This window comes from Rhea americana, unplaced genomic scaffold, assembly GCF_003343005.1.
Source record: "Rhea americana isolate MKP2758 unplaced genomic scaffold, rheAme1 scaffold_410, whole genome shotgun sequence".
Classification (NCBI taxonomy): domain Eukaryota; kingdom Metazoa; phylum Chordata; class Aves; order Rheiformes; family Rheidae; genus Rhea; species Rhea americana.
Genome location: NW_028186547.1, coordinates 276905 through 300439, shown reverse-complemented (window position 1 = coordinate 300439; position 23535 = coordinate 276905). Strand labels below are relative to the sequence as shown.

The 23535-nt window shown below is 51.2% G+C and overlaps 1 protein-coding gene across 2 annotated transcripts; it reads left to right on the top strand.

Annotated features, from left to right (window-relative positions):
- Positions 1-6: 6 nt before the first annotated feature.
- On the top strand, positions 7-19772 carry RND2 (Rho family GTPase 2). 2 transcript variants are annotated; one of them, XM_085314770.1, is made up of 5 exons: positions 7-132; positions 234-321; positions 12751-12860; positions 17022-17156; positions 18322-19772. In XM_085314770.1, the coding sequence occupies exons 1-5, from the start codon at positions 31-33 to the stop codon at positions 18568-18570; spliced, it is 684 nt and encodes a 227-aa protein (XP_085170896.1). In that variant the 5' UTR covers positions 7-30; the 3' UTR covers positions 18571-19772. The 2 variants fall into 2 exon arrangements, with proteins under 2 accessions (XP_085170896.1, XP_085170897.1); XM_085314771.1 differs by lacking the exons at positions 7-132; positions 234-321 and adding an exon at positions 947-2237.
- The last annotated feature ends 3763 nt before the right edge of the window (positions 19773-23535 follow it).

The window sequence follows — 23535 nt, the reverse complement described above, 5'->3', positions numbered from 1 at the left end:
GCGGCGGCGCGGGCGGCGCGGCCCTGCACCATGGAGGGGCACCTGGCGCGCTGCAAGATCGTGGTGGTGGGCGACACGCAGTGCGGCAAGACGGCGCTGCTGCACGTCTTCGCCAAGGACTGCTACCCCGAGGTGCGGCGGGCGGGGGGGCCGCGCCGCGCCGCTCCCATCCTCTCCCCTGCCCTCCCCTGCGCTCCGCTCACCTCCGCTCCCCTCTGCTCGTCTCCCCCCAGAGCTACGTGCCTACCGTCTTCGAGAACTACACGGCCAGCTTCGAGATCGACAAGCAGCGCACCGAGCTCAACATGTGGGACACCTCAGGTGGGCCGGGGTGGCGCGGGGCGCGGCGCCGCTCGGGGCGCCCCCCCGGCGCCCGGACGCTCCCCCGGGGCTCCCCTCGGGGCGGCCCGGCGCTCCCCCAGCGGCGGCTCGGGGCACCTCCCCGGCACCCAGACGCTCCCCCGGGGCTGCCTGGTGGCCGCGGGCCGCCTCGCGGTGCCGGGCGGTTGCGGTGCCCCCTCGGGGCTTTCCTAGCACCTTCGCTTTGGGCGCTCGGGCTCGCTGCCGCTGCCTTTCAGGGCTCCGCGCGGTTGCTGCTGTCCATCCTTGGCCACCCAGGCCAGTAACGAAAGCGGCTCTGGGGTGTGTGAGATGTGATGGGGCAGGAGTGGGGAAGAGCCAGCAGCGCCCTGCAATGGGAGACCTCACCTTGGCGAGGAGTGCGCCGCAGGAGTGTGCTCCCCTKAGTCGCTTGCCCTGCACCAGTGCTATGGTGCTTTTCTTATTTCATTTCTGCCTCTTTRTGTCCCTGGCAGTTCTGCGGGAGGCCGAAGGCATGGCTGTTGCAGCCATCCCAAGCTTGGTACCCCATGTTGTTCGGGGTGTCAGTTGCAAGTGAACTGTCTGATGCAGAGCTGATTGAAGTATTGGCACCTAGCAAAGCTTATGCCAGCAGTTTATCTCCTGGCCACTGCGTGCATGTGGTGCAGCCAGCTCTGGGCTCGGTCAGTGCATGTGCATCAGACTTGCTGGTTCTTTCCCCTTTGCTTCTGGAGTTCTAATGAGAAATTAAGCCCTCTGCGTGTTCAAGAGCAATGGTGAATTTACATGTGACCTGAGAATTTCTTTGTTCTTGTACATTCAAATTCCTTGCTATAATTTTGTATCCCTCAGAGTTGCTGAATTGGCCTGGCTTTATCTAGAGCAGTGGCTTTACTGAGTCTTGAACTAGTTCAAATGTGTAAAACATGTTTCTTGAGCCTGTACTGGGGGCTTCCTGGCAGGGGAGACATTGCTTGTGCTGCTTTGTCTTGGGTTGAAAAAGGGTCTTTCCTCTGTGCYGTGCTTGGCAGAGGCTCTCGGCTAGGGCAGCTCTGGTGCTGCGGCAGTGGGAGAAGCACTGAGATGCCAAGATGGTGGGCTCGGCAGGGCCACAGCTCTGCTCCACTAGGAGCCAAGCTGGGCACACGAGTGGCTCCGACRCGGCAGCTGCTGTGTTGCTGGTGCCCCATTGCTTTTAGGAATTCTCTATAATGTTTGCCTTTGACCTTACACATATTGGAAGAAAAGGATGTGGGAAAGGGGCTTTAAAGCTGTGTGTGTGTATCTGACACCAGCACCTGATGCTGTTATGCTTTCATTTTTACCTTTTTAAACAAAAGCTCTGTGTTTGTCTTGTTCCTTTCTCTATAGCCAGGGAGAAAGGGACTTTGAGTCTTTCTCTCTTTTTCTTATGAAAAACATAAGCCCTTTTTAACAGCTTGACTGCAGATAGAGGTCACTGGACAGTTTTCCAGATAAATTCCCTTTTGTTGCAGTTGGAATTTGAAACTCGCAGGAGCTAGCTCTTTGCTTAACAGTCCTGTGAAGATATATACAATCATTTTCCTTAGAAATCAAACTGCACTTTTGGCTGTGGACTGCCCTTTGGTGATGCTTTGGTGGGAGAGGTTTCACAGAGAGTGAAAGGAAGCAGCTAGGCTGCTGGGCTCGAAGGGGGCTTGCTGCCCGCCTTGTGCAGCACAGCGGGTGCCTGGCTGCCCTCCCCTTGCTGCCATGCTGGAGTGGCTTTGCAGGCAGGGTCTTGACAGTGGTGATGAATCCCTTCCCTGCTAGGCAGGGCAGCGGGTGCTGCAGGACCTCATGTGCTGCCAGTGCTTGCCATCCCTTCAATAAGGACCTGGAACTGAAGCTTTCGTCTCTCCGCCCTCTGGAGACCTGGACAGACACCTGGGCAGGTGAGCGGACACCTGATTTCTTTTGTTTTATTTTGTTTTCTTCTCTCGTAGCTGGCTGTGACGGTGTTTAGGGACCTGGGGCATGCAGAGCTGGCTAGCACAGCCTTGCGGGCTGCAGTTGTCCCTCCTGCAAAGTGGCAAATGCTGACTGTGCCACGTTTAGCAGCCAATAAATCTAGTTGGGGAATTTACTGTGAGGTGAACAGAAGCAAAGGGGAATTGAATGGCTCTGAAATTGTAGTAGGGCCTCTAGTTTCCTTTAAATGGCTTTTTAGCCCTTTGCCCATTGAGATTTTTCTGAGGCTGGAGGTGACTCTGGGGAATTTGCAGTGCCGAGCCTCCTTTGCAAGAGTGAAACCTCTGTGGCTGAAGGAGGGCAAAGGCTCTGTGCCACTGCAGTGCCTCACGCCTCTGTCCCTGCCTGGGAGAAGTGAGTGCAGGACTGACTTGTCTCTGCTCCCATTGCCTGCAGATGTCTGGTGTTACAGTTCACTTTTGTTTCTGAGTCAGTGCCACATCCGGGCAGCATGAGAGTGAAACAGATTCAGGTGCTGTCTTACTGCACAGCGGGGATATCTCATTCCTCCCAAAAGCCTTTGCTATGTGCCCTTTTTCCAAGCCTCCACTGAAAGGCAATTTGGCCACTTAGCACAGGAGGGAAGAGGGGCAGGTGAGGAGCTGCCTGTCATCCAGGGCTCAGACTGCAGCGCTCTAGCACCTCCCGAGCCTCGAGGAGATGCGCGTCTTTGCTCATTCAGACTCCCATTCTGGCAAATTTTTCTCTTTGCTGTCTGTTGGCTGAGTGTCCTTGGCACAGAAATGACTTTTCTGCACTGCCCAGATATCTTGGTGGCATGGGGAAACTCCTGTTTGACGGGATGCCTATTGGCTCAGGAATGCTGTTCCCAAAAGGGCTGGGTGCCTCCTAGACATATAGTGCCAAAACTTGGCAGGAAGGATTTCTTCCTTGCTTCTGCAGCCAGGTCCTGGGAGGGTGGGTGGCTTTTCTGACTGCTAATAACATTTTGTAAAGACTGGATGCATTGCATCTCTGTGCTTCTGCATCTCTGTGCTTCAGTGGCATGAAAGGGAGTGCAATGACTACGAGATGCCGCGGGAAGTTGGGCTTTTTAGGGTGATGTGGTAGCTGTGTTCTCTGTAAGATCCGGGTGCCTGCCTAGGGTACTAGAGCACGGAGCTGCCTAGGCCTGAGTCTTAGCCAGTGTCCAGGCTTTATTTTTCAAGAGGAGCCACTTGGTGTGCGGCAGCCTGGGYGCAGGCCTTTGCAGGGGCTTTTGGATCAACTCCTTCATGCCAGAGGCTCCTCCTGGCTTGGTGGCCTCCAGCACGAGCCAGCAGAGCTGGGACAGGACCCAGGGCTGTTTGTTTTTTGGTACCATTGTCTTGGCTGATGCGGCTCACAGTGCCGAGCAGAACCTCCTGCCCTGGGGGGGCTGCCTGTGCAGGGGCGAATGTTCACTGCCCTCTTCTGGTGCTGCTGGCAGGGGCTCTTCTGCTCTTTGAGGAATGGCAGGAGCCGCTGCTGCTGGGAGTGACCCGTGGCACAGCTGGCTTTGGTGCCTGGGCAGCAGAGAATGCCAAACAGGCCAAGTTGAGCAGTGGACACCAGGGCTGACTGTGCCTTGGTTCCCAGTGCCTGGCTCCGATGTTGCAGCCGCCTCTGCCTTGTGCAGGGGGAAGCTCTGTCTTGGAAGGGTTTGCTGCTACTTGCTCTCTGAAGTGGAAAAAAAAATGCAAAGCTGTCCTTGCATACAAAAATAACTCCTCCCAGGCTCCCTTTTGCTGCTAGGAGTTGGCAAGCAACCTGCTTGTGCCCCATCTCCTCATAAATACATAGTTAAGCCTAAAAATTTGTGCAGTTTGGTCATATGCTCAAGCAGGTCAGTAACCAGCAGGATAGAATTTCGAAGACTTGCAGCTGAAAGCTGCAGAAAGGCCTTTGATTTAGCGGGTGGAAGGCAAACCTGCGATGGGTGGGAGCCTAGCTGCACTTGGCAGGTATAGCACAGCCGGGGGGCATTGCCCTGCGGGGCCACACATGGCCACCCAGGCCCTTTCCTGTAGTGCAGGAGTGGCAGCTCTCCTGAGCGCCAGGAGCACTGCCAGGCTTGTGTGCCTAGGCAGGGGACCTAGGGCCAGGGGGATAGGAGCAGGCTGCGCGCAAGGCTCCTCAGTGCGGCGGGGAAGCACTGTGGCTCTACTGTGCTCAGTAATCCTGAGGATGTGGCTTTCCCTCAGTGCCAGGTCTTGGAGATAAGATCTCTGCTTAATTAAACCACACAAGTTTACAGGCCCAGCCTTTCCTGTGGGGAGAAACTGTATCTGGTAGCCAAGCAGCCAGGAGGGATCTGCTGCTCGTGCACAGCAAGCTTGAAATGTGAAGCATTGTATAAAGAAAATTGCGTTTGCTCAGCCCTCAGATGAGGTCCCTAAAGCCCAGAGCATGTGGCAGATGTGTTGTGGGAATCTTGCCACTCCCATTCCTTGCTGCGGCCCGTTGAGGAGGTGTCAGGCAAGTTGTGGTGATGCCAGCTGCCCTTGTGACACAGCAGCAGCACCAGAAAGCGACATGGCACTTCCCTGTTTGTCCCCCTTGTCAGCCATTTGCAGGTGGGATCTCCAGCATCCTTCTGCGGAGCCTCGACCAGCTATGCAGGCGGCCTCTGCAGCCCTGCACAGTTTCAGACATGCAGGGATGCTCCCCTGAATGTGCTGCCGGTACTTCCATGAGGAGCCTCCGGAGCTGCCTCTGAGCTGCAGAGTTTGCACATGCGTCCAAGCAAGCTCTGCATGCTGTGCATTGGTGTGAGAGTGGGTATGGGGCAGGGTGAGGCAGCAGTGTCCTRTGCTTGCTATGGCCAGGGAGTCCTCTGCCAATAAATCCAGCAAAACCAGTAATGACATCTGGAGAGGGGCCCAGAAATGCCACTTTGGCCTGTGCAAATACCATTCCCTTCATCCTGATCATGTCTATCCTGAAGACATGCCAGCTGGGCTGTTTTGTAATTTACTCATTGACTTGAAGTGCATCACAAGAATTAGGAGCAGAGGTTAATTGTCGAAACTGATTAGCTGTTGTTTGTCATGCACTTTCCAGATGATTGCTTGTTCGTTGTCACAGAACAGTTTTCTCTTTCTCTGGACATCAGAGGCTTAAGGTAAAGTTGCACAAGCAAGAAAAATAGTGCAGCCGAGCCAGAAGAAAAGCTTATCTAAAAGACTTTGTGCTGGTGGCCAAGCTACCTCTTTTGTGTCCTTCAGAGGATAGGACTACATGTGCTTGCAGCAATGGCTGGCAGTTCTCTCTGCTGTTTTCTGTCTCCCTTTGTTGCAAATAGGATGCCCCATCTCTGCAGGAGAGATGTAGTGTTCTGTGCACTACTCTGGCGGGCAGGCAGAGTCCTTGGCACTTCAAGGCAACTGGCTGGCCCTAGCTGAGCTGCCTGGAAGAAACAGACCCTTCCATCATGAGGTTCTGTCATGCCTGAACTTCTGAAGAACAAATTATGGTCTTCACTTGGGTAAAACCTTTCTGAAGTTCTTGCCTACAGGAATGGCAGAAGCTCTCTTTGCAGCACTGTCAAAAGCTCTGCCTGCTTGGATGGAATGGAAATGGCCTCTTGGATGGAGACTGCAGCTGGCTGTGTCTTGCTGCGATGTTGCTGTGAACAATGCCAAGGAACCCAGGGCAGCAGATGGGCACCTTGTGGCTTGCAGGTTGGTGGTATGTTGTTTCTGCCTGGTGGTTCCCATGCAGACAGTTGTGTCTTTGCTGCAAGGTGGAACCAGGCACAACCATGGTTTCACTCTTTCACTAGGTCTACTCTGCTCTCAATTCAACTCTCTTTAATCTCTAATGTCATTAATCACTTCTTGTTTCTGAATTGTGACTCCCTGAGTTCCTCAGATCCTGACTTCAGAGTGTGCTGCTTGCTTTCGTCAGAGTCCCTGGTTGCTTGTGTGTCCATGTTTCTGTCACCAGTTCTTTAATGTCTCTCTGTCACTTGTCACCATTCTGGGCTGGACTGTAATGAGCACTATATTAGTGTCAGAAATGTTCCTTGAATCAACATGATCTGCATTTTCTTCTCCTTTCAGACAACTTTCAGACAATAACCAGCCAGATGAGGGTCTGGGATCCTTAGCCTGCCTCTAAGCCCTGGCTGAGCTGAGACCTGCAGGGTGCTCTGGAATATACTGCTGCTCATTGATCTTCCAGCAAGAAATTTCTGATCTCTTTTCRGGAGAGAGGGTCTGGTTTCACACAGAGTATGTAGTTGGTCTCTGAACTCCTGCACATCATCTCCTTGATGTGCAGGTATTGCAGGGTCAGGAGCTGTAGTAGCYAATTTCCTGGCCCCTGCTTATAAAGTCCCCTGGCACTAATGGTACTGGCAGCGTGAGGGGCATTTATGTGTTCTGATCTGTCATGTGCCAGGGACACACAGCCATTTCTCTTCGCATGTTATCTTACTTTCTAAAGGCAGCTCACATCTTCAAGGCAGGGAAATGGGTCTGCAGAGCTTGCCATGCTCCTGGTTCCATATGAGCGACAGATTGGCTCTGGGAGACTCCTCCTTGGATGCTGGAGGCAGAGCACCCTGGATCTATGTGGGTGACATTTCAGACTGCTGCATGGTGAAGGAAGAGATGTCTTGGGGGTTCTTGCAAGATGGGATGTGCCAGCAATATTTCCAGAGGGACTGGTGGCCAGAGGTGTGTGCAGGAAACCTCTGAGGCAGAGGAGACCATGGGCAAGGCTGCTGTTAGTAGGGGTGTGTGTGTGTGTGTGTGTGTGTGTGTGTGTGTGAAGCTGCCTCCTTGTATCCAAGCCCACCTTTCATTGGGGAGGTCCCTGACCTGCCTAGTTCATGTAAATGCTGTTTGAGCCTTTGCATGGTCCAGTTTAGTTCAGCAAAAAGAACATGGAAGAAAAATTTCTTTCCCAGTCTGTACCCAGGAGGATAAAAGGACTACCCATGACCTCTGGGGCCATAGAACTGATGCTGCTTTCAAGTGCTTTCTGAAGCTGAATTCCTTTCTTCCTGCCTCCACTGTAAACTTTGACTCTCTGGGCTTATTTCCCCCTTTATAGCAATGGGGAAGTATTTTAGTGTGACTGTGTCCTTTTGGTGCATTTGCAGAGGAAATGGCAGCTCTGGAGTATCCTGGATTTCTCAGAAAAACAGCTGAGGTTTTTGCAGGCTCACCATGAGGACTGCCTGGCCTTTCTTACAGGGTGCCTGGGACAGCTGCCACTTCTGCCCCTTTCATTCACTGTCAGGTTTTCAATCCAGCATTTTTATGCTTCTCCCTTGGCAGGCCCTGGGAGGAGACAATAGCTGGGCTGTTATACCAGGATATGTGCCTTTCTCATGCAAATGAGCTGCATGCATTGGGTGACTGTATTCAAAACCCTACCCAGAGAGGCAAGTGCCGGGTGCAAGGAGGGGAGCACCCAGCTGGCACTGCTCCCAGGCTGCCCAGCTATTGCCCTCTCAGTCTGCAGCAGCAGCTTTCTCCACAGGCTGTTGTGCACTGCTGCAGTCAGTGTTGGAAGCAGCTGGGTGGGTGGTTCCATGCCCAGCATGTCTCTGAATTGCAYAGAGATTTTTTTTTCAGTTTTAAAAGTGTGATATAAATAAAATATCATGTTATTATTAACACCTTCATCTGCCCTGCCAGAGAAGCAACTTATGACAGCCATTACATTCACTGGCACTTCATGTAATATTAAGCAGGGCGGCAGYGTCTGGAACACGAATGTGGGGAAGGGAAGTGGTGATTGATCCTGTGTGTCCCCAGCCGCTGAGCAGACAGCTACTGCAGCTGCACTGCTCCTYTCTGGACCTGGAGTGCTCCCTGTCCAGCCTGCGAGGCTGAGGAGAGGGCACAGAGTTGTGCTCCTCTATGCATAGCTTTTGCCTCTAGCATGCTGTTGCCTGGATAAATTTCTTTGCCTGTTGGAATTGTGGATTCCCATCTAGAAAGCCCTGCTTAGCTCCAGGAAGCACTGAGCACATAATAATGATACATAGCAACTTGGAAGGGCTTGAGCCCTGGTCTTGGGAAGCGCAAGAGAGCCAAGGGGCTGGTGAAGCTCTGTGAGGAATGGCTTCGATCCATGCCAGTGAAAGGGATCATCTCTCTTGCCATGGCTGGGAGTCAGGATCCCAGCAGGTTACTGCAGCAGGTTAGTCCTCTGGACAAAGGGTTGGCTGCACTGGCAGTGGGTTTTCTCTAGCAAAGAGTATCCTGTAGAGTCTCTTTAAAGTCCACTGGGAGGTAATGCGATGGATGCTTTCCAAGTGTGTTGATGCAGCACTTCAGAAAGTTGGGATGAATTTCTGCTTTGCTCTGTGAGGATGCTCTTGGCTGTCCCTACAGAAAGCAGCCTGAGCTGCAGCAGTTCTGGCTGTATGGGGAGAGCTTACAGTGAAACCTCTGAATCAAGTGCAATGCTGAAAAATGTAGGCCTTGGCAGTACCTTTCTCTGCTTCAAGCCAGAGCTGGCTGGGGGTGGTGCAAGTCTCTTGTGGAGCAGATCATGGCTCTGCATACATATTTGCTTTCCTGGTTTGCAAAGTGCTGCAGTTGAATGGAGGGTGCCCATGTGARGAGGCTCGTTATCTCTCAAAACAGCTAATAAGGAACAAATGAAGATTAACACTGTGTTGGTATAGGTGAAACAGCACGTTTCTGTCCCCTGCCCAAGAGCAGGCTTGCTGGCTGAGTCACAGTGCCAGGCATTTTGAGGGGCTGCCAGCTGATAAGGAAGAAGAGCTATTCATGACTGGATCTGCCTCTGAAGTTCAGACAGCAACAGCATGGATTTTATTTTTAAGCCGATTTTGGCAGCCAACTTTCTCCATTTATTTTTCTCTTTAATCACGACCAGATGCACATAGGTCCTGTTTCATGCAAACCKGGGTGCCAACTGGGAGAATGACTCATGCTGTAAAGGAAGGCTGGATATGCAGACATAAGCTTGGGTGCATGTGTGCTTGGAAGTGCCAGACAGTAGATCTCTGGGGTGTCTTGCTGGAATATCTGAGAGGTACTGAGTACTCAGAACCAATAAAACTGGAGACCTGGAGCTGAAGGAGCTGAGATGCAAAAGCTAAAGTAATAATCCCCCAATGAGAATTCCCTGTTCAATAGAGACACCAATTAAAAAAGCTGGGAATTATCCAAGTCTGAAGCACAGCACCTTTCCTGCTCTGTTGGACATTGCTGACCACCCGCCTCCCCCTGTCCCCAGGATGGGGCAGAGCTGTTCTGCAGCAGAGGCTGTAAGCATTGGCTCTTGCTAGCTTCCAGGAGGAGCTGTGAATTGAGCTGTCTGTGAATGTGCCATGGGSTGCTCCTGCTCTTTGGAGTTGGGAGCAGAAAGTTAATGAATATGAAGGCAATTCTGATCTCATTAAGAAAATSAGGCTCTTGACTTAGAGCAACCCTTCTCTCACATTCTCTCCTTCAGTGCAGGGATCTCTGCTCCTGCAGTTCACAGATGGGGAGAACATACCTCCTGGCACTGGAATGAGATAGCGGCAGCCCTGTGAATGCCCAGACAAAGCTGGAGCCATGCTCAGCTGCTCACGGTGTGCAGGCTCTTGGTGCTAAGGGAAGCAGCAGATTGCTCTGATACAGTTGGCAGTAGCACTGCCTGTGTTGAAAGGAGCCACACCTACCTGCAAYGGGGAGTGTTTCTGGGCTGTGAGGGGGGCAAATTTACCTGCCGTGTTTATGCAAAACAGGACCTATAGGGAGAGTATGTGTGTGGAAACACAYGCTTGCCAGGAGAGGCAGGGGTCTCTGCCTGGAGGCAGGTTCCCCTCTGTGCATGGGGCAAGGGTACAGCCCCAACAAAGGAGCCTGAGCATGCAGAATCGGTGCTGGATGCACRTCCTGTCTGCTAACCTGCAGCAGGCAAGAGGCTGAAAATGATCTGTCTGAAGAGGACCTTGGTGCTGCCTCTGCTTCAGTGGAACAGGAACGTGGAATGTGCTGCAGGAATGTGGGAGGGAGCAGTTCCCTTATGCCAGCCTGATCCTGAAGCATCAACAATCTCCAAGCCTGGGACCCAGGGTTCCCTGGCACACCTTGCCTTCTCCTGCATCAGCCTGGATCCTCTGTCCCCAAAACTGGTGAGGGCACAGCAGGGATGGGCTTGTTTCCATGGAGAGAGCATGACTTTTGCTCTAGGAAGAGGGCTGGGTTTTCTGCAGAGGATCAGAGTGCTTCTCCTGTGCTGGATGCCAGCTGCTTCTCTTTGCAGTGACTTTGTATGAAAAAAGATCTTGGTGTGGCTTTTCTAACTGGCAGGAGCATGGGGGTGTGGATGTCTTTTTCCTCTGCAGGCTGGCAGCAACCCGGCAGTCCTTAGGAGGAGCTGGACATACCTGCTGCACATGTTGTGTTGAATCCAAATGCGCGTCAAATCGCAAGGTGCTTGCCCCAGTCTGTGGTAGGGATGGTGGGGCTGCATGAGCATGGCTGGCAAAGTGCTGGCTGGAGCATACCTTGAATGCTGCAGGCTGCCCAGGGCCCTCTATGGATTGCCTGGGATATCCTGCAGCAAGCTGGCATCAAGGAGGGAGTGAGGTGGTCAGTCTCCTTGGAGCTGGGTCGGATTTGAGGAAGCAACACATCTCAGTGCTCAACCAGCCTCTTGTGGGCTTTGGGCACACAAAGAGGTGGCCACAGCAGGGCCTGCTCTCCTGGCTTTGTCCTGTATGGGGATGTGTGTGAAGTGCCTGGTATGCAGCAGGAGAGCCCCAACCGTGGCTCCTCTGCTGGAGCGACCAGGCCCTCATCCAGGCTGTGGACCAGCTGTGAGCCCAAGCACAGCCCAAAAATCCGAGGCCCCTGTGGAAAATCAGCCCTTTCTCTTGCATGCTTAGCCAAGGCATATCCTCAGCCTCCCGGAAACATAAGCCACCATCATCCATAATTCATCAGGTGCTGAACTTCATCAAGGAGCCGTTTGACACCAGGGCTGAGTGCTCCAGCCTCCTCACAGGGTGGGAAAGTGCTGGCTCCAAGTATTCCCAAGGGGTAGCACAGGAAGCACATCCTGTTTCCTCTGCCTCAGGGTGGGTGAGTCTTTTTTTGGAGGAGGCGAAGTCAACAAGGACTCTGGTGTTTCTGCTTCCCCTTTTGATTTAAAAAAATATCTGCATCTCATCCCTCCAGGAAGTTTCAGCCATGGTAAAGCCAAATACAAAATTGAAACAGTGTTTTTAAGTAGCAATGAACTGATTGCTCTGTTACTGTTTACTGAGGCATTTACAATCATACACAGAATGCACTTCAGATAAAAACATTATGGGACAATGACTTTAATGGCTGAGATTTACATGAAGGGAGGTGTGTGTGTGTGTGTGTATAGCTGTGCTGGATTCAGACTGGGCATTCTGCCTGCTAACTGAGAAATCCTACAGAATACGGAATCATCCTCTCTCATTTATAGCTTGTTCTCCAAACCCTGGCACATCTTCTAAGTACAGAAAAGAATCTGTCTGACTTTTTTCCAGTCTAAATCCAGTGCAGAAGGCATCTCTTTTTTCACCTGTCTTAAATTCTCACAGTCTCTGGGAGTGAAGTCCCCATAATAAAGATACACAGTCAGAAAGGAGTAGGAGCGCAAATGTGTTACTGCTATTTTGCTCTAGTGGGGCTGATTTTGCTCCATAAAAATTAATGCAATCCATGTCTGCATTTGAAACACACACAGATGAGCCAGCTACTACAGCAGCAGCATTTTTTGTCTGCAACCTTCTCTCAGCTACACCTTGCTGCCATTAGTGCTACAGCAACTGCATGACAAGTAACAGAAACAAATATGCAAGGGTAGAGAGGCATGTGTTGCTCTGATATCACAGCCCTTCTAAGCTCTCTTCTCTGCGGAGAGACAGCATGCCCTGGCAGCACAGCTCCACTGTCGCCAGATGCTTCCTTGGAAGGGAGAGTATGTAAAAGTTGCATTTATTTCTAACGTCCAAAGGGATAACTCTAAGAACACGAAGACAATACCTTGGGATATCTCAGGACAACTGTCTTGCTTGTACTTGGTGTAATTGCAGCAGGCTCTCTAGTGCCAATGGTTATTGGTGTTTGCAGGGAAGAGCCAGGAGCCAGCAGAGCTCCAGGAAAACAGGGCTGCATGGAGAGCATGGTTTTCTCTGGGCACCTTTGTATGGCATTTACCCTAGATTATGCTATTCTGAATGAGAGAAGAGATGAGCTCTAGTTTCATCAGAAGGACCTTGACCCTCAAAAGGAAATACTTGGGTYGTTGGCTGGGTGCTGATGTGCAGTTTTTGTCTTGTATTTCTCAAGAGACCAGCTTGTTAACCATGATGTCCCTAGTTCTTACTGGAATTAAACATCTCTTGCTTGACAGACAAGGCTGGGCTTCTAGTCTGCCCCTGTGGGCAGTTGGTGGGATGAGATTTTCTGCTCACAACTCTCCTCCCTCTCCTCTCTGCAGGCTCAGCGTATTATGATAATGTCCGTCCCTTGGCCTACCCGGACTCAGATGCAGTGCTCATTTGCTTTGACATCAGCCGCCCAGAGACCCTCGACAGTGTGCTTAAGAAGGTCAGTGCCTGGCATGTGTCCTCACTTGTGAGACAGTGTGTTACGCAGCAGCATGTGGGGCTAGCTTGGGGTCCAGCTCTCAGGTGCTGTGATCAGGGCTAGAAGCTCTGGCCCATGTAGCCAGACCTTAGCTGAAGGTGGCATACTCAGATGAGGATGGTCTGCTGCTGCCAATCCCCGTATCACTTGAAGCAGAAAGCAAGATATTTCCATTTGAAAGGAGCCCTGTGAATAATGTAGCTTGTGGTAGGGAAGGTATCTATGTGTATGCATGCGTGCAAATGTGGCGACAGAGGGAAATGCAGGACATTCGTTCTGTTTTTAATGAAGACCTTGGAAAGTGTTGTTCATTCCTTGTTAGCATAACCACCAGTCAGAGTGTTAATGAATTGCTTGCAGCAGTTGAGAAGTGGCCCCTGGTGCCTATTTCCATGCAAGCAGAGTGCTCAGTTTGTTCGCTGTCCCCTCAGTTCATCATCTGCACAGTAGAAAGGACAGTAATCAGTTCCCTGCAGTTTAACAACAAGAATAATGAGCTGTGGACACTGAATTTCAAGCCTGAATAAATATATATACATGAATGTATAAAATACACACACACACACACACACACACACACACACACATATATATATATATACACACATGAATAAAATAAAATGGCACAATCTCTGGACTGGAGAGCATGCAGGGCCTTGAATGCTGTCAGCCCTGACAGAGCTGACTGGCCAAGGGCAGCGTTTGCAGCTGAGAGTTTCTACCTGCTGGTTAGCACCTTGCAGGAGAGCCACTCTTCCTGGCAGCCGGTCTGCCAGCCCCTGGCAGCCCTGCAGGGATGTGGCCCACCATGCAGCAGCCTGGCTTGCTCCAGCAAGCTTGTGCATGCTCAGCCCAGTGGGAGAGGTAACATCTGTGTGACAGCATGGAAACCAGCAGCACTGGATGCTGTCCAGTGGAGCTGCTAAATATCCTCCTGACCCTTCGCATCCCAGAGCGCCCCTGGTCCTGGCCGCTCTGTGCTTCATTTCAGGACATTCAGGGAGCTGTGGTTTCAGTGTGCTCTCCCCACTGTGCCAGAGATTGCTGCTGCATCCTGTCCTAGAGGTGAGTCATGGCTGGCATCTACCTCATGAAGCTCCCTGAGATACTGAGGAGTGACAGGCACTGCAGAATTGTGATTCCTATTGTTTTCCTCAATGAGCCTCAAGCTCCTGGGCCTGGACTGGCCATTGTCTGAGAAAGTCATATTGTGGTGACTGCCCTTCGGACCTCTCTGCATTTTGCCAAACGTTGTGCTGAAGCAAATGCCTCTTATACAGCRGCTGGAAGGGCTGAGAAGCAGAGCTGGGGCTCCAATGTCCTGGTGAGTGGACAAAATCCCTCAGACAACATGGTCAATGGCTTGGTGTTCAGCTCCAAAAAGTTCCCAGTACAGAGCTTGCTGGGTAGAGGTAGGCATGCTTCATGTGGACTAAGAGAATTCTCTCCTCAGCTTGGGAGTCAGCAGAATAATAATGCAAACGAATTGCTTACACCTTAATGAGCTGCAAACCCACTAATAATTACCTGGAGCTGGGATTTATTTGTGTCTTTCTGCAGACACTCTTTATATGAGACCCTGCACTGCTTAGTGCAAGGTCTTCCCTGTGCAGCATCACAGAGGCTTTAAATACTGTTAGGCAATGTCTTTTTGATATAGTGGCTTAAAATAAACTCTAAATCACAAGGGATTTCTTAAGTGCCTCTGAGTAGATGCCTGTTTTCCTTTGGTGCAGGCTTACAGCCTACAGAGGTGAGGAGAATTCCTAAGACACCATGAAGTTGAAATGGGGTTTAGCTTTTGATATCAGGTGATTAAGGAGAATAACATTGCCTCTTCCAGCCGTGGGCAAAGATGCGAATTCAGCAGAGGAAATCTTTATTATTGCTGCCTGTCTGGGATGCAAAATCAGAACTAGCTTTTGATTTGTAGGACCCTAGTTTATATAAACAGCATATACAAGTGAAGGGGAAGGAGCCACCTGAGAGAAGGCAAATAAACAGCTTTTCATTTTGTACATAGTTGGTTTTCACGGAGTGGTGTCTTCATGACTATTAGACAGGTCTTGATAGTGCAGCAGATCTTAGCTCCCCACCAGAGTGTTGATTGTGTGAGAAGAGGATCACACCACTCTATGGACCAGGGAACCCTATGTCATTATGGACACCTGTGAACTCCTGCCTGGTTAAAGTGACCCTATAGCTCCATCATCTCTTTGGGGATCTTCAGATAAATTAGGATGTTTGCATTTCAGCTCTGAAAGTGTTATAGCATCCTCCTCGTACTGATGCTTTAGCCCTTGACAGTGTATGGCTGTGATACCAGAGACCTCCACAACCTGGGCAGCCTGGTGTGCTGCTGGTGGAGTTATGTACGTGAGTCCCACTAGATGAGTGTCCCTGGCAGCAGGGGAGGGCAGTTCATGGGAAAGCAATATAAGCCAACTTCCTGGTGGAAAATAAGTATTTTCCTTATTTTGTGATTACTTTGTTCAGATATTTGACCAAATATAACTTGTGTTATCCTTAGCACTTCCTTTCTCCACCAGGTTACGGACACCAGATGGTGGGCTTTTTTTCTTCTAATTGCCTGAGGTATATATATGCTTTACTGTCAGCTACTGCAGCAGGAAATTGCTAATTCCAAGTGACACCTTTAGCTAGTGATATCTCTGTTTATCATCTGCCTGCTACTTCAAAAGTGCTAGACACATAAGCGGATGTTGGCACACTGATGGYGATTGTACAGATCTCCTCTGGCAGAGGTCACAGGTGATGGTTTTATTTACTGCTGCAGACACTTAGCTGCATATTGAGCATTCATTTTTGGAGCTCTAAAAAGTCCATTAGTGCCAAGGAAGTGGATGTTTGCCCTGACCTTCCATTGCTTCAGCTCTTTATTTCTCTAGCTGTAACTATGCTCTGAATGTCTTAATATCTTAAAAATGTGGCTCCCAATGATAAACAAATAATGAATGTGCTGTGCAAATAGCTCCCTGCTGACTGTGCTCCAAAAGGCTCAAAAAGGGTGACCTTTGGAGTCCCAGATCTGTGCACCAGACTGTGTGGTCATTATTTTTCCATAGTCATACCCAGGAGAGTTCTCCAGAGGCCTAGGGCAGGAGATGGCAGCTTAGGTTGAGCCTGCTTACAGGGCATATTGCAACAAGTGCACAGAAAGTTTTCTGAGAGGCACTCTGATTACTCCCATCCCTGTCTGTGACAGTCATTAAAATGCCCTGATGAGCTGATCACCATCTTAACAGCTGTAACCTCTGTTTGGATAAACCATACACACTGCAATGCTCTAGCTTGGCCCCTGAAGCCTGCTCTCCAGGCCTATTCCATTAGAGCCTCATGTTATATTCAAAACACTGAAAGCTGCCTGTCCCTATGTTTCCTGTCTTCAGCACAGTGTCCAGAGCTGTTCCCAGCCAGCACACTCACGGAGGATTAGGGCACAGAGAGCCCTGCTAGCCTTGGTGGCCACCATCACCTGTGCCCTTGACCTATAGCCCATTCCCGCTTCCTGAGATCTGGGTGTGCAGGCTTCAGCATGGACAAAAAACTGCTGCAGGACTGAGATCAGGTGCTACAGACTTGAGGCACACGGGCATGAAACAGGCATTCAGTGGCTACAAGCAGCAGTCCTGGGGCTCTGGCTAATTCCATTCCATATCCTGTGCAGAGATGTGCCAGGTCAGGCTGGCTCGGCTGACAGTTAGAAGGTGTTTGGGGCCAGGGCTCCTGCACATTGTTGCTCTGCTGAGAGAAAGGAGTGCAGCTCATGGCTGTGCATGGCTGAAGCTGTGAATCAGGTCTTTGGGGTCCTGTCCTTGGCTGGGAGGCCCAGAGAAACTGTGGCTGGAAGATACTATCTGATATGAACTGAGGTCATGATTCTCCTGGCCTGCCCTTTCCCCCCTGAGGGGGGCTTAGATGAGGCTTTTGGCCTGGTCTGAAAGAAGCTAGGCATAAAGGGCTGAAACCCTGTGATTGCCTTTGCTCTTGCAGGCTGCCTGTTGCTAGAATTATCTTGATGTGGAGGGACCAGTTGGTCTCCTGCAGTGACCATTACAGAAGCTGCCTCTGAACATTTTCTCTCTCTTGTGCCCTCTGCAGTGGCAAGGGGAAACTCAGGAATTCTGCCCCAATGCGAAGATTGTGCTGGTTGGCTGCAAGCTGGACATGCGGACAGACCTCAACACGCTCCGGGAGCTTTCCAAGCAGCGCCTCATCCCTGTTACGCATGAGCAGGTGTGTCTTGGCAGCCAGCCCCATAGGGTTCCCAGGGACCAAGGCAGAGGCTTTTTTTCAAGCCATACTAGTACAAGGAGGCTCAGCAGCAAGTGACCCTCTGTGCCAGGTCTTGGTCTGAAACTGTTTTGATCTTGGCTAACAAAGTAGACTATGAGCTGCTCATCTCACAGCACTCCTCCTTACCCTCAGGGAGATCTTGGCTTATTCCTGATGCTGTGCCGAACAACCTTCTGGTTAGTAGCTGAAATGTCTTTCCTCAAAGTTGGTGGARATGCCTAATTTGACAAGCTGAACCATTTAAAGGGGCGGGTGCAGGAGATGTTTCTGAGTTTCTTAGCTTAGCTTAGCTCTTTCTGCTCTGCAAGTGACTCTTCTGCTTAGGTTCTGTGTTGTGGGCAACCACTGCTGGCAAAGGGGCAAGTCATGGCTGGAGGTCTGCTGCTGGACTGCTCTGTTACTAGCTCCTTATTGTGAAGACCCACAACCACTTCTGGGGGCCAGATGGTGGCCCTGGTGAGAGGGGTTGTGCAGGCCCTCAGCTGAGGGGGTAGCACAGTGTTAGTGAAAAAGGGTAAACACCTCAGGGGCCAGCACCCTCAGAAGCCTACTTTGTGCTTGGGCCTCACTAGTTCAAGGAGTGGGTGCCTGGCTGGCTGACAGCCAGATTTCTGGTGGAGAGCTGGACTTGGGTTCCTTCTCTCATAGGGGAGGGCTGAAGCCTCCTGCTGTCAGGTCTGCTAGTTGTAACAGCTTGTTGCTGAGGAGCTGTAATGATTTGCAGTCGCATCCTGACTTGGGCATGGACAGGTCTTCCAGGCTTCCTAGCCCTGGAAAGGCTCTGTGCAGGGAGCTGTGCGGAAGTGGGCAACCTCTCCTTCAAAGCCAAAGCTCAGCTGCTGCTGGAACACCAGCACGCAGGCACGTGTCACCTGGCATTGCTGTCTTCTCAGGAGGCCACGCTCACACCTAGTGCTCTCGCACATGCTTGTGCTTTATTTATGGAGGTGATGAATAAAGGTTGTGAGAGCAGCTCCCTGCTGTGCCCATGCTTTGATTAGGCTGCCCACACAGGCTGAGCTGAATGTGATGTAAAAAGATGCTCTCTGCAGGGTGCTGATGTCYTAACTTTCTTTCCTGCTCTCCCCACCCTCTCTGTTCACAGGGCAGCGCATTGGCGCGGCAGATTGGGGCAGTGGCCTATGCAGAATGCTCCTCCAAGGTCTCAGAAAACAGCGTGCGGGATGTTTTTCATGTGACTACSCTTGCCTCGGTGAACAGGATACACAAGAACTTGAAGCGCAGCAACTCTAAACGGGGACTGAAGCGGGCATCACAGATGCCTGGCAGAACGGACTTAATGAATGACACGGAGATCAGGAAAGACCGAGCCAAGAGCTGCTCCATCATGTGAAAAACAGACTGTAAATAATGTGTGTGTATTGTCCATTTTGTACAGTAACTGGCCCAGACAAGGGCATGGTGCTGGCTACAGGGCCAGCCTGCCTTTCCGAAGCCTTTCTCAGTCTTTAGGGCTGAGCAAAGGTCCTAGCTGCAAACCAGGGTGCATGAGCCACCCCCCTACCATGGAGACCTCTGGATTGGCTGTTGCTGTGCTGATTGCTTGGGGTAAAGGAACCACTTGGCAGAGGAGTATTCAGGTGCTGGAAAGTCTGTGATTCAATGAACAAAGCAAAACAGAGTGATCTTGGGTGTGTGTCACTCACCTGCACACGTGGCCCAGGCTCCATGCCTACGTGCACAGCATGGGGCAGTGGGCTGTGTGGGATCTGGAGTGGAGGGTGGGGAGTGGGAGGAACTGTTAACAGCAGAGTGTGTTCAGGGGAAGGTGCTATTGCAATCATTCTTTAGAGGAGAKGTAATGTTTGTGTCAGTGCTGCCTTCAGCTAGGCTGGACGGTGGGTCACCGGGGAAGGTGCAGGTCTGGGCCAGAGCTGGAAGAGAAGGCACCCTCAGAAGGAATCTTAACCTGATGAGATACCATGGTAGTCTGCCCCTACAAAGGAAATCAGTATAGTGTTCTTTTTGAGTTATTTTAGATACTTGAACATTGGTGAAATGTAGTGGGGTGGATCTGGCTCCAGGGAGAGGTCTATCCCAGCAGAGGCATCCTGAGAATTGTGGTTCCCTTCAGCAAGCAAATGTTCCTTGGGAGCTTGTGTCCCAGCTGCTGACAGCCTGGTTAGTCACCGAACTGCTCCTGCCATGGGCAGCTGCACTTCTGAGGCACATTGCTTCTGAAAAAGCAGACTGCAATAACTATCCATATCCTGTTCTCCACCCATTTCCAGCTGCAGATTGTGTTGCATGGTGCTGTGTTTGTCTGGTTCAGATAACCAAAAAGATTGTATGTGCATCTGCACCTTGTCTCCACTATGGCAGTGGGAGGGATGGTGCTTCCTGCTCTTCTTGCCATGCTGCCAACACCTCTCATTGCTTCTGCTGCTGCCCTCTCTAATGCCTTTGACTACAGTGTTAGCCTTGACTTGATGTCACATAGACACTTTAAGAAAAGAAGAAAAAAAAAATCTGCTCCATTGCCAGATTCAGCTGTGTCAGTGGGCTACAAGAAATAAATAAACATCACTGCAAAAATGCAAAGTGCTTGACTGTTTTTAATAGCCAAACCACCTCGCCTATGCCTGAGCCACCAGTTTGAGTTGGCATGAGGTGCTCCTATCTTCACTGGGTCACTAGCTGCAAGTGAAGATAGCTTTTGAGTTAATATTTTGTATCTGCTCTCCCCTCAGGGCTCATGAAGGCTACTTAGGCAGCTGGAGCAGCTGAGTTACTAGCACAAGAAAAGCGTAAGAACGGCTGGCTGGGGTTGTGCTGGTGCAGGCTGCCAGAGGATGGAGGWGCCCATCTGCAGTCTGAGAGGAAGGGAACTGAGTGAGGAAGCACTACGCCAAGACCAGTCTCCAGCCCCACCAAGCTTTTCTCTTTCTCAGCAGGGTCCCCAGAGCCCTCACAAACAGCAAGGAACAAAGCCAGTTTCAGCTTGATCAGTGCCAAGCAATGGCTCACAAGCGTCACCAAATCATCTTGACTGTGTGTGCATTTGAAATTGCTTTGTCTTCCTTCTCTCCATGTAAGCTCAGAGTATTTGGCAAGCATGTCAGCCTTCTTGCATCATCTAGTATCTTTTAGGCTACAACTGCTTTTGAACTTAGTCTAGTATTCTCTACAAATGCATTTCAGGTCCATTTTGATTGTTTCAAACTCCCAGTGGCTCTATATTGTTAGCTCAACCTGGAACCAAATCCTCACCACTAGGTAGTGATCATCGAACCTGAGCTATGCTGAGTGTCTCAGCAAATGACGGAGCGGGCCATTGCTGTTAAAAGTGGCTGTAGGCCTCCCTGGTATGTCAGCTGGATGCCTGCTCCCCTCCAGCTCCAGCCAAAGGAGAGCTGGAGGGGCTGGAGACCAGCAGGAAAACTGGTGATGCTGGAGGAAGTACTGCAGGCGCTGAATGAATTTGCAAGCAGATGAATGAATTTGGCAGGCCACAGCAAACACCCCTTTTGCCCGCACAAGGAACTGCTGAGCAGCAGGACTCTCCTCTGCCAGCTGCCAGTCACCATGCTGCCTGGCGGCTCTGCAGCAACTGCTGATGCTTTCCCAGGCTCACTGGTGTGCAGAGGTAGCTTGGCCTCCCATGGCCCTGGCTGTCAGCTCTGCTGCAACTGTCACTGTGCTCCACCTGCCGCTGCTGGGGAGCTCTTCTTTCTTTTTTTGTAAACTGAACTTTTCAGGCCCTTGCAGCTTAAATGGCCCTCAGGGATGGATTGTGGCAATGTTGAGACACATCCCAGAGACAGTTCTGCCAGTCAGAATTAATGGCAAGCAGACTCTCTCAGGAGACTAACACAAGCAAAACCATCTCCAAGACCATTTATCATAAAGTAGCTGAGCTGGATCCCTGGCTAGGGACAAGTAGAGATGTTAAAGCCCATTGGGGTAAGCCGTTACATCCTCAGTTTCCACCAGCAGACTCCTTTCCACAGACATATGAGCATTTCTGCAGCTGCAGGTGACCCAGGTGCAGAGCCCTGGACAACAGGCCAAAGGGATTTTAGGGATTTTTTTCCTTCCTTCTAAGCAAGTGGTTTGCAGGACGGAGCACGGCAGTTGTGCTGTGTTAGTGCACTGCTGCATTCAGCTGCCTCTGCCTAATACACAGGCTAGCTTGAAACACTTGTAGCTTTTGCAGTGCATCATATGGAGCATCTTAATGTGGGAAAAGGGCTTACATGATGCCTGCCCTAAGAGGGACAGCCAACTTGCTCCCTGCTCAGAGATGCTGAGGGCAGGAGGCCAGGCTGGCAGACCTAAGGAAGGTTCATGCAGCTTAAAGGTTGCCCATGACACGCTCCCTGGCAGCCAAGGTAAAGAGTGAGGTGCACTCTGCTGTGGCCAAGAGCTGCCCGAAAGCACAACAGAAGTTCCGGACCCAGCTCTTCCCTCTGGAAAAGCCATGCAGCTGCACAGGCTGAAAGGAGAAAGCTGCACCTGGAACTCAYGCACTGCCTGGTAGTGCGCCCGATGCGAGAGGCATCAGGGCTGGTTGGTGGAGCCAGTGCAGCTGCCTGGCACACCAAGCCTCCAAGCAGCCCCACAGCCCAGCTTGCCCAGCCATCCCCTCCTTGAGGAAGCCATGGATGCCTGGGAGCTCTGCAGAAAGCAGTCATGTGGTGCCCAAAGCCCTAGCAGTCARAGTTAATGGCCATGCCCCACACTTTGGGGTCTGGGGTCAAGGTTAACGGGCACCGAACCAAAAGCAAATTAAGCTTCATTAAAGGCTCCCCCAGTGTATTGAAAATGCACRGAGATGTGCTTGGGTCACTGCTGTCAAACAAAGCTGTATAGAGCAGAAGAATAAGGCAAGAGAGGGCCTATGTGAGTCAGCGAGGGGCTAGGTGGGCAGCAGGAGCCAGCAATCATCATGGCCTTTGCACAGCAACCTGCCAGCACCAGGCAGAAGGGAGGCTGGAGGGCCTGCGGACCAGGGGCAAGCAGTCAGTACCCTGCCGCTACCTTTGCAGTGTATCCAGGGCTCATCTGCCCGGAGAGGGAGCAAGTGGTGAGGAGAAATGTTTAGCAGTACAGAGAAGGCAGTCAAGCAGAAAAAGCAGTAATATGGCACCTGGGAGCCAAAGCCATTTAACTCCTTCAATGCTGCTGTTGTCTGTAGACACCTTGTTTTTAGAGCACATCAAAGGYGATATGGGCAAATGCCTGAATATGCTAAACGGGACAGAAGGGATTAGTACTGCTGGCTGTCCGTACCAGAACTGGAAAAGGAACAATATGTGCCCAGGTCAGCTGTTGCATGGCTTTTGGCGTGAAGGTTGCTGGTGGCAATGCCTCTCCATGTCAGCACAGAGATAGCTCCTTCAACTTGCTTCTAGAGCTGTTTGAACACAGGTAGGCCAAGGCTGCTTAATGCTGCTAGGTAAAGGAGGGGAGTTTCAACACGTGCTGACAAATGGGGAAATAGTTGCACACACAAAAAAAATCACTTCAGGTCACAGGCTTGGGTATGGCAGAGCCAGGAGAGGCAGCAGCTCTGCCCCAGAGGCAGTGGGGACTCCAGCCCAGCACAATGCTTGGGGGTTCCTTACTTCTGCGCGYGGCTGAGGGCCCTGACTGCTCTCGTTGATCCGGAGATGGGCATATCCAAGCCTGACCACTGAGATTCTGTAAGGATGTGATGGGGCTCATCTAGGATATCTGAGCTTCACTTGGGCATCTACAGTGCTGCTCGGCTCAGCAGGTGCTGGGGCGGCATTGTTCCTCCTGCCTGGCACTTCTGCAGAGGTGAAAGGCCCGAGGCTGAGGCTCATTCCCGGGAGAGACCAAGTGCTTGGCCAGCGCASCCACAAGATCCCAGGGTGTTATCCCTGCAGCACTTTTATGAGAGGCAGAGGCAGTTGCTTCYCTTGCCTCATGGTGTAAGACTAGCAAGTATGTCAATGGTTAATGCTTTGAAACAATGATGTGAAGCGGTCACTCCTTCACAAGAGGAGTGCTCATCTCCCCTTTAATGCTGATAGTACAGCTTTCTAGGCTGAGAAGGGTATTTGGTTGTTGATCAGCAAAGGCTGCTAAGTTATTTCATATGCTGAGAAAAGCACACTTGTGGGTATACTGGATTCATTCACAACAGCACTGTTGTCTACAGCCAGTAAGCCCCAGCTACTGCAGTGAATTAGTGTGCAGAAACCGTGTTCCTGCAGCACTCCGATGTCACCCAGGGAAGAGGGACATGCTGCCAAGCAGCTTCCCAGTGCTATACCTGCCCCCAGCTGGAAACAAGGACTTTTCTCTCTGCATTCATGCAGAAATTCTTGGG